Consider the following 16,386-nt stretch of genomic DNA (forward strand, 5'->3'; position numbering starts at 1 on the left):
GTCTCAAGATTTTTTTTTTTAAACATTTAATTTATTTATTTGAGATAGACAGCAAGCATGAGCAGGGTGGGTCGTGGGCAGGGGGAGAAGGGGAGAAGCGGACTCCCCGCTGAACAAAACCCCTGATGCAGGGCTTCATCCCTGGAAACTGAGATCATGACCTGAGCCGAGGGCAGACGCTGAACTGACTGAGCCACCCAGGCGCCTGTGTCTCAAAAATTTTTTAAAAATATTTTATTTATTTGACAGACAGAGATCACAAGTAGGCAGAGAGGCAGGCAGAGAGAGAGAGAGGAGGAAGCAGGCTCCCTGCTGAGCAGAGAGCGCGATGCGGGGCTCAATCCCAGGACCCTGAGATCATGACCTGAGCCGAAGGCAGAGGCTTAACCCACTGAGCCACCCAGGTGCCCCCCGTGTCTCAAGATTCTAAGTCGAACTCTGGTTTGTGACACGTTCATAGACTCACTGGCCGGTGTTTGAAACTAGATGATTGTTCTGGGCTCTGACTTCCAAAAAGAAGGTTACTTTGTCCTCTGGTAATTTGCAGCCCCAGGCAGAGCAGGGAAAATTGTAGTTGGGATCCTGAGATTAGGGAAGTTGCCTACATCTCCCATCAGCCTCCAGGGCTGAGCCAGCTGATGGGGAAGGCTGGTGCTGGGGAGGGGGACCCCCACTTTGAACTAATAGCTTAGTTTTTTGTTATAATAATGGCTTTATCAGGACATAATTCACACACAGCACAAGCCATTCATTTGAAGTGTACAATTTGATGGTTTTAGTCCAACAGTTATACATTTACTACAATATTAAAACATTGTCATCACCCCAAAAAGAAACCATGCCCTCATTAGCAGTCCCTCCTTCCCCTGACCCTGCATCCTCCTTCCAGCCCTGGGCCACTATAAATCCACTTCTTAGCGCTAGAGATGTGCCTATTCTGAACATTTTGCATGGACAAAATCATACAGTCTCTTTCGATTGGCTTCTCTCCCTGAGCACGTTTTCAAGGCTCACCCATGGTGTAGCATGTATCAGACCCTGGTACTTTTTTTCTTTTTTTTTTTTTTTAAAGTAGGCTCCTTACCCAGCAGGGAGCCCAACATGGGGCTTGAACCCATGACCTGATCTGAAACCAAGAGTCGGACACTTGCTTAACCTTCTGAGCCACCCAGGCATCCTCAAATCCTCATTACTTTTTACACCGGCTACCAGCCCATTGTCTGAATGGACCACATTTATCTTTTCCTCGTGGACGGACATATGGCTTGTTCTCACTATTTGGCTATTATGAGTAATGATCTATGACATTCATACGCAAGTTTTTGTGTTAACATGTTTTTATTTCTCTTGGGTATATACCAAGGAGTGGAACAGCCGGATCGTACGGCTATAATTCCTTTGTTCTTTGTACAGGCCTCCATTTTAGGACTTTGTACACTCTCCCCAAGTGCTCACAGATGTGTTTACCCTATCACATCACAAGCTTTCCTCTCGCATACCCCACAGAACCGGGCACCTACAGTACTAACTATGTGGGAGTCAAATGTTGCTTACAGACACGGCAAGGTGAAGCTGGAGAGCTGCCCCCCAGATCCTAGGTGGGCGGGGTGGGGAGTGTCCCTGGTACCCTTGACAAGCAGTGGGGACCACAGCCTGATAGAAGTAGGTTCAAGAAAGGAGGGGAGGAGTCAGAAAAAAGGAAGTACAGACCATTTCTTTTGAGAAAATTTTCCATTAATGATAGTGGAAAATTAAGACAAGGGCCAGTTGGGGAAGTGAATCAAGGGTATTTTGGTTTTTTTGAAGATATGGAAAATGACATTCTGTTTGTGTGACGTAGCAGAAAGGTGAATGCTGATGATGTGGGAGACAGACAAGGAGGGATCTCCTTAAGTAGATGAGGGCAGGTGGGATCCCACACAGAAGCAGCGTTATAGAAGGAACATTTTGTCCTAAGACTCATGTTTTGAGACCCTAAATCCCATGTGACTCTATTTGGAGACAGAACCGTGAGGAGGTGACAAAGGTTATATGGGGTCGGTGGGGGGGAACCTGCTCTGATAGAGCTGATGCCCTCAGAAGAAGAGAAAGGGACACCAGGGCTCTTTCCCAGCCATGAGAGGACACAGCAAGAAGGCAGCCACCTGCAAACCAGGAGGAGAGCCCTCACCAGGAACCAAGCCAGCCGGCACCTTGATCTTGCACTTTCTAGCCTCTAGAACCGTGAGAAAATAAATTTCTGTTTTTTAAGTCGCCCCGTCTAAATTCTTGTTTTTAAAGTTACTCATATTTTGTTATGGTGGCCCCAGCAGACAAAGACAAGGTCGGGGAGACTGAGTTCAGGCGGAGCAAGGAGTGTTTCAACAGTCACAGGAGGGGAAGCAAAAGACACGGCTGCCAATGCAGCCGGGTGTGCAGACACGTGGTGGGACGTTTTTCTGGATGCTTTTGTTTCGGTGACAGAGGAAGTGAGGCAAGCAGCCGAGCACACGGACACAGGGCTACAGGTCTAGGAAGAGAGAGGAAGAGAGAGTGAGCAGACCCAGGCAATGCTGCAAGGTCATCTGAGAGCCACTTCGAGCCCCCTGGGGGTCTGCAGTCCAAGATGACCCTACTCAGCCCAGGGCTGTCTTGGCCTGCAGGGGTGCTTGGCAGCTCGGGTGCGGGGAGGGAACCAGCAGAGGTGACTCTGCCCACCTTGTTAGGATCTGTCCAAATGAGGACAAGTGGGAGGGTAAAAGAGTAAAGGTAGAGGAGTCACTCTCACGATGAACATGGAAACCCAGCGTGGCTCGGGGAACAAGAGGTCGCTGCAGCAGCAGGCCAGTGGGGGCCAGTGGGGGTCTGTGGAGCAGGGTCCTCAGGGAGAGATGTGTAAGATGGAGAGAGGAGCAGGGACACTTGTAACAGGGACTGTGAGGGGCTGCAGGCATTGCTGGTGGAAGGTCAGAGACAAGACCAGGGCAGGGACTGCTGGGAAGGGACGGGGGGGCAAGATGCTTGGGGCAGACCATGCCAGGGCACCGGGTCTGGGGTTCTGAAAGCACACTCAGATACGGAAGGGAGGCGCATTAGGAGAGTGATCTGGGCTTAGCGCTAAAATCTTCACAGGTTGAGGAACAACGAAGATGCTAGAAAAGGGAATGTCTGGTGGTGGTGATCTGCTGGTTTGCCCATCAGAACCGAGGAAGGAGGCATGGGCTGGAAGCAGAAAGGAGCCAAGAGGACGCCAGGCCTCCTTCTTGCCCGGGGTCCAAGGAGCCCAAGAGAGGAAGCAGCTGGCCCTTGAGAGGGCATCGGGAAGCATCAGCCTCAGGGAGAGTCGGGTTCTGGTGAGAACAGAATGGTGGAGGGAACATTCATAGCCGAGAATCCGAGGAATCTTGCTACTAATGAAGGGGTCAGAAACGGCCTTACAGAGCTTCTGGAGATGAAGGTCTGGAAGGCGAAGGAAGGTCTGGGAGTCCCAGGCTCCCTACAGGGCCTGAAATAAAAGGGTTTCACAAGATGAGCCAGACACACACGTTGATAGGAAGCTTTGCTGCCCAGAGGTAGAAGGAGCAGGGGGAAGAAGGGCTCTTCCCAAGAGTACTCGGGGCTCCCAGGCCCCTACCTCATTCCTGCTGATAACTGTGAGGGGGCCAGAGAGAGCAGTCTCATGGGGTTCCTTTCAGCACGCTTTGCCTTGGGGTGATAAAGCGGTGTTTCCTCTTTCAGGCTGAAGACTCCCACGTGACAGGAGCTACAGAGGTAGTGTGGGTTCAGGAGCTAAGGGCTTTGGACGTTGGTATGTATGATGGCGACCCGAGGGATAGCCAGCGCCACCTGCTTCCTCATTCAGGAGAGGCTGATAGTCTGCATTTGTATAGGACTTCAGAGTTTTTAAGAGTTCTCTGCTGTTTCCCTGCCCATGTGACAGCTAACACCAGACACTGAGTGCGTTAAGAGACCTTCATGTGACAAGTCTCCCTGAGTGTAGATGGCGGCCATCTGGTCTTAGCGAAGTAAACAGAAGACCCGTGTGTTCTCACCTCCTATCAAGAGCCACGGATCCAGCACACGGAACGTGTTTTGTCCACCTCCTCCTCACTCCACTACCCATCCTGCAATGAATTCTTTTCCCTCTAAGACAAAAGAGCAGTGGAGGACGGATCTAAGTAAAAAGCCTTCACCTCCTGAGGTAGATGACTCAGAATAGTTTTCTGACCTAAGAGGAAAAAATAAAGCCAAACCACCTACCATTTAGGGTATATTTACATATTTACATGTGTATATCTGATAGAAAATTAGCAGTAAGAAACTGAGAATCAAAAACTATTTACAGTATGTAGTTGGAGACCAGAGTAGGGATAGGGTAGATATTAGTTCTGGTTAATAGTTGATATTTCTTCCAAAAAAACTCTTCTAGTGGAGGGTCACTTCAGATTAGAGTTCCAAAATGTCCTTGAAGATGACAGAATACTTGAACAGCAAATCAGATGGCTTTTGATTCCATTATTTAAATAACTTAGTCACTATACATTTGATCATCTTGAAGCACCGGTCAACTGGGGCTATAAGAAAAAAGATTTTATGTTAGTAACTTGTAAAATGCAAACCAAGGTACCCTCTTATTCTACTGGGAGTAGACCTTTTACAATGAAGCCATCAAAGCCAAGGGCTCCGCGGCACAGAGATGGAGGGAGATGGGTCTTGAGTCCTCCTGGGACGGTAGCTGGAGGCCCACTGGAAGTAGCCCCTTTAGTGCAAGGCACTCACATTCAGTCCCGTTTCCTCAAACCGACCCAGTCTTTGAGTGTCATTGAGACCTCCGAAGAACAAAGCTAAGACCTTAAGGACTGTTATGTGAGCTGTCGCTCCTTCTGGGGGTTATCTGCTCCTGGCCACATGCGGCTCCTGGGGATGGTTTCCGCTCCTCCTCAACCTCTCTTCCTGATGAGTCATCTCTGCAGTGATGACAGGACAATCTGGGGTTGGCTCAGAAGAAACGAGTCCAGGCACAAAGCTGCAGCAAAGCCTGGACACGCCCCTTCACACCCCCCCTGCCTGTTCTTGCCTCGTGCATTCCCTACCGCCTATACTTCCTCGGTCAGGCCAGACCCACTGGGTGCAGCCCAGACCACACCAGGGCTCCCCAAATATCTGTGCCCCATTGGTGACCAGAGATCATAAAGAGTGAGTGCTGCGGTCACAGGGATTAGGAAAAAGGGAGAAGATTATGAGCTTTCCTATTAAGAATCTAACAGGTACCTGGGTGGCTCAGTCACTTAAGCGGCTGCCTTAGGCTCAGGTCACGGTCCTGGAGTCCCAGGATCAAGCCCCACATCATCGGGCTCCCTGCTTGAAGCCTGCTTCTCCCTCTCCCTCTCCCTCTGCCTCTCCCTTCTGCTTGTTCTCTCTCTCTCGAATAAATAAATAAGTAAATCTTAAAAATAAAAAAAAAAAATTTTAAAAAGAATCTAATAGAACCCAAAAATGGGTGCTGTGAATTTTTGAGGGGGATGAAGTGAGAGGTGCTTCCCAAATGTGTCCCGGAAGGCAGAGCACTCCTCAGAGCGGGGGCAGGGCTGGGTGGCCGCACTCCTCACCCATGCCCGCACAGGTTGCTCCTCCTGCCTCTCCAGCTCCCCTTCAGGCTGAGACACCCCCACAGACTACAGATCTTTCTTCCCAGAGAAACAGGGCTCTCGGCTCCCTCTTTAGCTTGGGTGACTCTGTGACCTCTCTTCCAGGCGTTCACACAAAAATAGAGATGACCAGCACTCCTGGAAATTGTCGACATTGAACTGTCTGGCTGAAAAGTGTGGTATGATGCCTGTTTTTCTCTCAGCACTCTGAAATGTGCTTGGGTGTCCTTGGAAATATATTAAGTGGGTCTAGCTCTTTCAGACACTGTCCTCACAGAAACGTGAAAATTTGGCCTTTGTTCCTGGTTATGCTCGTCCCCTCCCCCACTACTCTTCCCCACCCAACACCCTCCTCACCCAACTCCGCCATATATGTAACTAATTATTGAGTTTAAGGAAGTCCCACTATGGCTATAGTGGCCTCTTTAAATGTAACAATTAGTATTAAGTAGGTTGTAAATATACAAAGTACAAAATCTGAACAGTAAACAAAAATACACCAAGAGCTGTGAGTGAGCTCCCACACCCAGCTCCAGGCTACCCAGGTCTCTCCCCAGGATGTCACCCTCAGATGTCACTTTTACCTTCCAAGATTCATTATACCAAAGCAGTGCTTCTCTTGCTTGGCAGAGCTCTCCTGCTCAAGAGCCTACGATGGCTCCCTATTCTCATATTGCTCCAGCTTAATGCTCCTGACTTCACTCTTTTGCCACCGACTCAGCTTGATGCTAAGCAGACCAATCTCTCGGTCAAATAAACCACAAGGGTCTAGCTCCCCTCCATGTCTTTGCCCCTGCTGCCTCCCCGGCTGGAATGCCTTCTCCACTCCACCCTGCTCCGAAGATCTAGCTCGCATCCCACTCCCCTCAGAGCCTTCGTGATGATTCTGGCCTCTTCACCTCCCCTCGGGTGGCTGCCCAGCCCAGACCATCCCTACCACACATGCTGGCCCATTGCCCGGGGCCTCAGCCCATCTGTTTATGTTACTCATCCGCTCTCTCCAGTGTGCCCACACGCTGCTCGAGGGGGGAGCCCTAACATACCCCTTCTCTGAACCCCACACAGTGGAGGCCTCCCTGGGCACATGATCTCAAGCCACCAGCGAACACAGAGCCTCACTTTGCTGGCACAGAGGGACCTCCGTGAAAGTGTGCTGAATGGAGAGAGCAGCCAGCAAGGGCATGAGCTCTGGGATACTCCGTCACCTCTCCCAGCGGCCCTGGCTCACAGCCTCCCCTGAACCACAGCGGCAGTCCTGTTCCGATGGCCGCCCATCCGCTGTCACCAGCAGGGTCCCAGCAGAGGCCGGCCCAGAATCTCGCCCTCCCCGGCAGTCATGCTCACTGCCTCCAACTGGTAATCCCCACCTCTGACCACAGCCCCTTGTCCCCTCTCTCCCCCCTTCCCTGGTGGCACACCTGTTCCTCACCTCACTGACCGCTGCTCACCCTCTCTCCAGCCCCCTCCGCATGGCCTCCTGGCCCATTGACCCCTCCTCACAGCCTTGATAGGAGCCTCCCAGAGCTGCCCCAGGCCTCCTGCCCAGCCAGCCTCCCTGGTAACCTTGGTGTGTCCCACCCAGCAGCTGGGGAGAAAGGGACCTTCTGAGCCCATGGGCCCTGCCACAGGCAGGTGCTCCCTGCTGCACAGCAGCCCTTCCTCATTCCCACTCCTACCGCTGACCCCCGGGCATTCTCAAAAATCAGCAACTCACTCAATAAAGCCAAAGGTTTTGCCCACTCACCCTCCCCAGCCTCTCCTCACCGTTAATATGCAGCCGCTGCCCTGAGGGTCTCTAGCAAGGGCCAATCTGGCTCTCCACCCTGACTCGACCCAGCCCAGCTCCTCCACTCAGCCTGTCACCCAAGGACTTGTCTTTCTTGGTGACCTCAGACGCTCAGGGCATCGGTTACTAATGAAGGTGCACCCCAGGCTGGAGCTCCAGCCGCAGCCCCGGAAGCCACTTCGGCAATTGCGCACCAGACCTCGGGACCCGTGTAGTGCGCCAGAAGCCCACACTCAGCGTGTGTCACGGCACAGACCCGGCTCCCCAACCCAGAGCCCCGCCTGGGCACCAAGCGTCAGAATCCCTGCCACTTCTGGCTTTTTTCCTGGGTAATAATCATAGTCCCAATCATCCTAGCGTGGTAACCTGGATTAAGCTCCCCTCCAAACCAGTCACGCTTCCAAGCGTTGTCTTCCTAACGTGTTTGTGCACGCTGCTACTTCGATGTCCTCACCCACAATACTAATCCTCTACTCTCGTTACGCCCTTCCTCCACAGAAGACAGCTGAGGCACAGAGGGCTGAAGTCACTTGTTCAAGGCCCCGGAAGAGAGGAGCTGGCAGGGAACTCGCACCCCCGGCCCCAGGCAGCCTGCCTGCTTAGCTGGAATGTTCGTCACGAGGACTGCCCCACCTCCTCCCGCACCCGGCCCCCCATGGCAGCCCTGCCAGGGCGACCATAACTCAGGCTTTCTCTGCTTGGCTGCACTCTTCCATTTGCCCAGCAGCCAGTGTGCCCATCTCCAGCCTCTTGTCTACCAACGCCCCCTACGCTCTGGCTGACACATAGCTCTGCTCAGAAACCCTCAGTGGTTTCCCAGAAAAAAAACAACACAGACCTCTTGGCAACTCTCTCAGTATCTTGGCTTGGCCCAGCCTGCCAGTCCAGCCCTAGCTCCCTCTTCTCACCAACATTTGCTGTCCCAAAGAGGAGGACTCGCCACTCCCTATCCTGCCTCACAGCCCTGAGTCCCTTTACTCTTCCCACCACCCCCTGAAGCCCAGCTCCTGGGCTCCTGCCTCGTGACTGCCAAGGACCTGGCAGGGGACCAGGGTCCTTCTGGAGCCTCCATAGGGGAGTTTAGCCACATTGCTGCTGTTGACTGTGTGGATCCTAGCTTTGGCTTGTGACACAGGCCCAGGTCTGATCCTGGCTCCCAAAGTGAACCCAATCCTTGGTCCAGTTCTCCGGGGACAGGAGATGGAGGCTAACAGGATAACCCTCTGAGTCTGAAGACCCTGATTTGACCCAGCTCGATGATGTCTTAGCAATGGGCCCTGACTTCTCATAGTCACTGTCTCAGAGCAAGTGGTCACGACACCCCTGTGCAAAACCCACAGCGAGGGCAGGAAGGGGTGACACCCAGAAACTGCTGAGCCCAGCGCGGATGTCACTTACTACCATTCAAGACAAGTGACAGATACACATGGTCCCCAAGGAAGAGGTGGCCCACATCAGGCCTGTTCTGGCTCTGCTGCATGATACCTAATTTACCCACCGCACAGTCTACGGGGTACTTACTCGGTTCTCTCTGTTTCTCTGCCACATTGCAGAAAACCTACAAATGAAGACATTTTCAACTCAGTTAAAGGACTGAAAAGCAAAGCTGAACGCTGCAGTTCCTGCATGCCTGATGGAGACCTGATTCTGAAGCACTCTAAATCAAAGCCCTGTCGAGCTGGTCTTCCCGCCCCTCCAAATGCTGAAGCCAAACTAACTGCAGAGGGGGTCCAGGGACGTGTTCTAAGACGGCTCCTCACATGATAGGAAAAGAAATGCAAACACTGCTAACAAAAATGGATATTTCTATGGCAGCCCATGCACAAAGCTAAAGACATAGGGCAGGCTCGGATGGCGTGGGTCAGCACTGCCCAGGAATGTGTGAGCCACCCAGGTCATTTAACAATTTTAGCAGTTGTATTACAAAGTGAAAAGAATGGGGTGAAATTCATTTTCAAAATGTTCTAATTTTGAAATTAAAGTTGTTTAATTTTGACACTATAATTTTTTAAAACATGTCATGAATATTATCATTTTAATGAGTAATCAAAATAAACATTACTAACGAGATATTTTGCAGCCCTTTCCAAATACGTCTTAAAAAGTCGGTGCGCATTTTACATTTGCGGCATGTGTTTTTGGACTCCCATGTTTCCCAGGTTCAACAACTAGCTCATGGCTTACCATTTTGGACAGCGCCATTTTGGATGTTAAGATGTGGCTTCCATACACGTCCACATCAGTGTCCTCCCATAAAAGGCATCAGCCTTCGTCTGGAGCCAGGCTGGTGGTCCAGCAGCCTAGTCCACAAGCCTGACTGAACTCGTCCTGGTGTCTGTCAACTACAACTCAGAAGGCTCCATGCCAAATGCCTCAGCCTTTCCCAAGTTATGGCTTTAGGGTGGTGAAGCCAGCTGAAGTAAGGATATTTTTCAAGATAATTTTTTTTCAGGTTATAAGGTGCTACGGGTATTGACCATGGGAGTAATTAATTTCTTCTCCACTGAATGAACTTTTAAAAAAAGTTAAATCACCTGACTGCTTTGGAATTATATGGGCACTGAGTATACCTTCTTTTTTGGTTCAGGTATTCTGATGATAGACGCACAAGAACTCTGAGTGGATAATGTTTTTGGTTTCTGGGGACCCATCTGTTATGGAGCTGATGAACAATGATACTGTTATTTGGGGATTAAAAATAATTCTTTACAAGAACATTTGAGCTCCTTAAATATTTTACTCATTGGTAATGAAGCCTCAAAACTTTCTTCAGCTGATTCTTATTTAGAGGAGAGTCGACTGACTCATAATCTACCACCTAGGGATCCTCGTGATATATGCAACCTTTAATATGGAAACAGTATCCCTGGGATATGACATGTTAGTGGCCAGGTACCAACAGTAGTCTCGGACAGCACTGGCGGACAGAACTTTCTGCGATGATGGAATGCTTCTCTATCTGGTCCGTCCCACCACGGTAGCCGCTAGCTCTGTGTGGCTACCGAGCACTTACATGTAGACAGTTCAAATGAGGAAAGAAATTTTAAATTCAACTTAATGAATTGCTTTTATATTTAGACCACTCCACGTGGCCAGTGCCTACGGTACGGAGCGGCGCAGGTCTAGGGGAACATAAAATCTAAGTTGGTCCAAGACATGCATGTGAAATGACATGGGTCCCACATGCCATCACGTGGCTGAAAGGTGACTCTTCTGCATTCCCTGTGGGAGTAACAAATCAGCCTTGCCAAGAGCCCTTTTGAGAAAGCAGATGTGGAGAAGAACAGGATGGGGGAACAGCCCACCTGTTCTCCAGGGCACATGGGCTGTCTTCGGCGCTGGCCCACATGTCTAGGGGACCCAGGATGGCTCAGGAAGGCAGTGCAAGTAATACCAGGCCTTTAGGACCCACTCCAAGTCACCAAACCCTAACAACAGTTTCCTCCTCCCCGGGACCCCCTTCTGGGCTAGAAGAATGGAAAGTAAAGCCCTGGCAGCCAAGAGCAAGGGGTCTTGTGCAAAATCTAGCTTGGAGACCAGAGATATAATACATGTTCACACAGACCACAAGCAGAAGGAGGCTGGGGAACATCCAGCAGGGTTCCCATATCTGTAAAGCCTCCTAATGGCCCGAAGATTCCTTGCCCCCAAGACCATGCAAAATCTTGGCAAACCTCGTGGACCCAGCAACTTTGGATGATGAAGAACACAGGAAGAAACAGAAGCCTTGGTTTCTTTCCAAATGCCTAAAATTTCAAACTTCGCTTTAGTCTCTAAACTATTAACTTTCTGGCCTTTGAAAAACCAATTCGAGGTCGAAACGGATTTTTTTGAAAGAAAGTATACATACCTCTTTTGAACAGCCAAAAAAATTACTCCTGCTACTAGGGGTATGACTACTGCTGGTATAATTGCAAACCTGCTCCTTGAATTCTCTGTAAAAAAAATAAAAAATAAAAATAAAGGAAGCTGGTAAGAAAGAAGGAAATACAATTAGCCAGATTGATCAAAACAGAGTCCAGGGGATTCTTCATATTTGCATATCTACAAATTCCATATCTACAATCCGCCTACTTGCTAAGATGTATGTGTCCTCCCCACGTCCATGCCACAGCATGTTCATGTTCCCTGGAGAACACATGGGGCAGGACGGCAAACAACCCGATTGCTAGGTGGACATGTCCCCACTGAGGCTGAACCAGGCATCACTCCACCCTCTTGAGTCCCTCTCCTCTAAGGTAAGTAAGTGTCCTATTCCTGGTCTGTGTACTGCCACATTTTTCATACTTTCGTGCTTTTTGTTGGCTAATTGTCTAAAACAGCCCTGAACACAGTGCCAAAGTGCTGTGTAGCATTCCTAAGTGGAAGAAGGCTGGGATATGCCTTTCAGAGAAAATATCCGTTGTTAGATATGCTTCATCTAGGCATTAAGTCATGGCGCTGTTGGCCGAGAGTCCGATGTTCATGAATCAACAACACATCTATAAGGTGTCTTTAAATAGAAAAGCACACAAAACAAGGTTGTTTACTGATTTCTTGCCAAAAATGTTGACCAGAAGCTTGCAGGAACCTAACCCTGCATTTCCCAGAAGCAACATTCAGTATTCACTAATTCCGTATTCACAGTGACTTTATGACACACGACTACCGTAGATCAAGAGATCCAACAGTATTTATAAATAACCTTACCCGTATACGGTTGATACATAGCAAGCCCAGTGCTATTTATTAAAAGATGCAAACACTCCACTAGAAGTGTTGTTTCCAGCTAGCCCACACTGTCTGTGGAAGCTTAACTTAGCAACACGAGTCTGGTAGGGCACTGTGGTGGCAGTGCGCGTAACAAGGGCTCTGTAAAAACGTCCATCGTAAAGCAGCTACACAGTGTGCCCACAGTCTCACCGAACCATTATAAGAGTCGGAGCGTGCTGCAAACCTCTTGCTGCCTCAGTTTTCTCCAGGGGTGACTAAATGGGCGTGATATGTACACCTGTCTCAGAGGGCAGCTGGGAGCATCAGTTGAGTTAAGATCCTTGAGAACAGCTATAACCTTTCACCACCAACCTAATGAGGAGATGCTCTTGGTATCGCTACTGACATCCTTTGACCCCGCAAGTCCATTTCTACAGAAACGATCAGTGATGTGCTCTTCCCCTCCCTCCAGAAAAGGCACAAAGATGTTTACCGCAGCTTTCCTGACAATATCAAAAAGCCAACACAGGGCGCGTGGCTGGCTCAATGGGTTAAGCCTCTGCCTTCAGCTCTGGGATCCCAGAGTCCCATCGGGCTCTCTGCTCAGCAGGGAGCCTGCTTCCCCCTCTCTCTATGCCTGCCTCTCTGCCTATTTGTGATCTCTCTCTGTCAAATAAATAATCCTAAAAAAAAAAAAAAAAAAGCTAAAACAACCTACGTGTCCTCAGCAGAAAAGCAGGACATATTTACAATGTGGACTCCATCCAGCTGCTAAAAATCCAAAGGCAGAATACCTAAACATATGGCAAAATGATCCCAGGGCACTGCTAAGGGAAGGCTGGGGTCACTAACAGCAACCACTGAGGGTTAAGAGAGAAGGGAGAGGCTGGGGAGGGGAGAGAGAAAGTGAATAAATAAATGAGAATGAGAATGTGAATACACACCCTTTCTTCTTATTCAGAACACAGGTGGGTTAGTACAAACAGAAAGTCACCCACCGGTTTGATCTGAGAGGCCCCCAACCAGAAACTGCTAGTTACCTCCCTGTAATGCCCCCTATCCTTCCCCCGCTCTTTGGTGACAAAATTCAGATTTTTGGATGGGCATGCTATAACTCCACTCACAGATTAGTTCCTCAGCCTTTCTTGCAACTGGGCTTGACCACGTGACTAAGTGCTAGGCACTGAGCAGTAGGGAGGGTTGTGTGGATTTCTCCAAAGTCTCCCCTTTCTGGATCCTCCTGCCTGAACCAGTGGGCAAGGCAGGAGGATCCAGGCTGCTGCTGGGTCTCTGACAACTTTATCAAGCGGCAATACGTCCAGGACTGCCTACTTTGGATATGTATGTATGTATGTACACACACACACACACACACACACACACCTAGTAGATAGATAGATAAATAGATAAATATAGATAGATATAGATTCTAATGTGAAAAAAGCCATCTTCATTTTCAAGCCACCAATATTTTTAAAAAAGTATTATTTTTAAACCGCTGAGTCTAATGGTACTTGATCCAGTCCCTTCCAAAAACCTTTCTCCCAGGGATGATGCCATATGCCACGCCCACTCTGGGACAGCAGATATTCAGGGGAGATGACAAAACAGTAACACAAGTTCTTCGGTCTGTTCTTCCTCGGCATCTGCTGCACGGACAGGTGCTCCCCCCTCTTCACGTGGCTCCTGATTGAGATGACACCTTGCTGGAGTTTTCTTCCTGCCTCCTGGGAGGTCCTTCTCTGTCCCCTCTGTGGGACACTTGTCCTCTCAACAGCCTTGAAATGCTGGGGTCCCTGAGACTCAGTCCCAGTCCACTGCTCTGTCTTATCTGCTCACCTAGTCCCACGGCTTTAAATGCTGACTGTACAATGATTCTGCCCACACTCCTTCTCCCGTGCTAATGACTCCCCAGAGACCTAGACTCAAATCAAAACGCCTTACCTGAGGTCTCCACTTGAAATCTAACAGGCATCTCGAACACGTCCCAAACCGAACTTCTCACGTCCTCCACACACCTGCTGCCCTGCTTTCCAGTCTCAGTAAACCATGACACTGTTCATCCAGTGGCTTGAGCCAGAAATCTGGGGGTCATCTGCACATTTCTTATTTGGGACCCTTCTCCCCTACTCAAACCATCAGGAATTCCTTGTGGCTGTATTTCCAACACGTACCCCAACCTGAACCACTGCTCCCAATCTGCTGTCATTCCAGCCTTCTGAGACACCATAACCTCTGGCCGAGACCCAGAGTTTCTAAATTAGGTGCACATACCCCAGGGAGTACACGAACTGACCGGCGAGGTGCAAAAATGCAAGACCCTCTGTTTACATTTGCTACTTTTATCAGTGTTTACGTTTTTCCGATTTCGTTTAAGTTTTAAAATGGTACAAGTTAGGGCACCTGGGTGGCTCAGTCGATTACGCATCCAGCTCTTGGTTTTGGCTCAGGCCATCATCTCATGGGTCGTGAAATCGAGCCCCGCATCAGGCTCTGCACTCAGCGCAAAGTCGGCTCGAGATGTTCTCTCTCCTTCTCCCTTTGCCCCTCCCCCAACTCACACATGCTTTCTCTCTCTCTAAAATAAATAAATACATCTTTAAAAATAAAATAAAACGGTACAAGTTATATTCATCTATTGGTCCCCATACCCAACTCCCCATTTTCCTTTGGGAATAGAACCCTTGTGTTTTAAGTTGGTGCATGCCCGGCCAGCTGGCTAGTAAGGAGGACACTTCCCCGTCTCCCCCAGGGGTCATGGCCATGAACTCAGTCTGGCCAAGCTGCTGGCCCTGGAAGTGATGCATGTCACACTGGGTGGCTCTTTAAAGGGGAGGACTGTGCTCTCTCCTCTCCCTTCCCACTTGCTTCAAGGTAAGTAGAGAAGTGAGCCCCTGTTTGACTCCAGAGAGCACAATTTTTAAGCCATACCCATTTTGGTATATGTTTCCAAAAGATAAGGATTATCTATAAAGCATAACCATGCCATTATCATAGCTAAAAAAAACTAAGGCCTTGATACAATCAAATATGCGGTCACCACTTAAATCTCTCTTATTTTTTCACTTTTTTTTTTGTTTGTTTCTTTGAATCAGGTTCAAACAAGGTCCATATATTGCAATTAATTATAGGCTTCTTAAATCTCTTGACATTCTAAGCTCCCCCTCGCCTCTCTCTTTCTTCCCCTTATAATTTATTTATTAAAAAACCTGATCCCTGGTCCTACAGAACACCCCCATAGTCCATACTATCATTCCAATGGTACAGTTTTCTGGCAGTCAAGTCCTGTGCGTGAGTCAAAATTTATTCCTTAATTTGACTTATTTTAAGACATACGGAATCAGGATGATGTAATGGGGGAAAAAAAAAAGGCTCCAGGATTCAAAGACCTAAATTCTAATTCTATCTCCACTACATAAGAACTTGGGGAAGCCGCCCCAGCGAGTAGAACTTGTTTCCTCACTCTTAAAAGGTAAATATCTTCTGATAAGGTAAGTGACTCCTGTGGGGCAGTCTGGAATGGTGATAGTGGGCAGCCAACAAGACGATTATTGGGGAGGGCCTGCCAGAGGGCAGCAGGCTGGTCCATGTGAGTTACAATGTTTCACTGATAAAATAGGAAAAGTCTGGAATAAAAAAAAAAAAATCAGCACTTAAAAAAGTAACACCTAGATTTTAACCATTATACCCACAAAAATTTATCTATTCTGATGCATGCAACTCTACAGAAAGTATTCAAAAATCATATTGGAAGAAAAGAGATCCTAGACAATTTATTGTCAAGAAGAACCATTACGATCATTAAATTTGGGCCCCAGATTCAGGGAAGAAAAATGTCCTCCAACACTAGCTTAGTGGGTCCCCGGGTATATGTCTCCTATGTCAGGACTACTCTAGGATTTATTTATTTTTAAAGATTTTATTTATTTAGGGGTGCCTGGGTGGTCAGATGGGTTAAAGCCTCTGCCTTCGGCTCAGGTCATGATCCCAGGGTCCTGGGATCAAGCCCAACATCGGGCTCTCTGCTCAGCAGGGAGCCTGCTTCCTCCTCTCTCTCTCTGCCTGCCCCTCTGCCTACTTGTGATCTCTGTCAAATAAATAAATAAAAACTTTAAAAAAATGATTTTATTTATTTATTTGACAGAAAGAGAGCCCAAGTAGGCAGAGGGGCAGGCAGAGAGAGGAGAAGCACATTCCTTGCTGAGCAGGGAGCCTGATGTGGGACTCAATCCCAGGACTCTTGGAATCATGACCTGAGATAAAGGTAGACCCTCAACCCAC

At 48.9% G+C, this 16,386-nt stretch overlaps 1 protein-coding gene across 1 annotated transcript in view; it reads right to left on the minus strand.

Annotated features, from left to right (window-relative positions):
* Positions 1–4,236: 4,236 nt before the first annotated feature.
* CD58 (CD58 molecule) overlaps positions 4,237–16,386 on the minus strand; it is a 40,259-nt gene continuing 28,109 nt past the window's right edge. The window contains exons 4-6 of the mRNA XM_044238993.1: positions 11,264–11,348; positions 8,935–8,971; positions 4,237–4,553 (exon numbers count right to left, since the gene is read on the minus strand). Coding sequence (XP_044094928.1) covers positions 4,527–4,553; positions 8,935–8,971; positions 11,264–11,348 — 149 coding nt within the window. The 3' untranslated portion in view covers positions 4,237–4,526. The remainder of the gene's footprint in view (positions 4,554–8,934; positions 8,972–11,263; positions 11,349–16,386) is intronic.

This window comes from Neovison vison, chromosome 2, assembly GCF_020171115.1.
Source record: "Neovison vison isolate M4711 chromosome 2, ASM_NN_V1, whole genome shotgun sequence".
Taxonomy (NCBI): Eukaryota; Metazoa; Chordata; class Mammalia; order Carnivora; family Mustelidae; genus Neogale; species Neogale vison.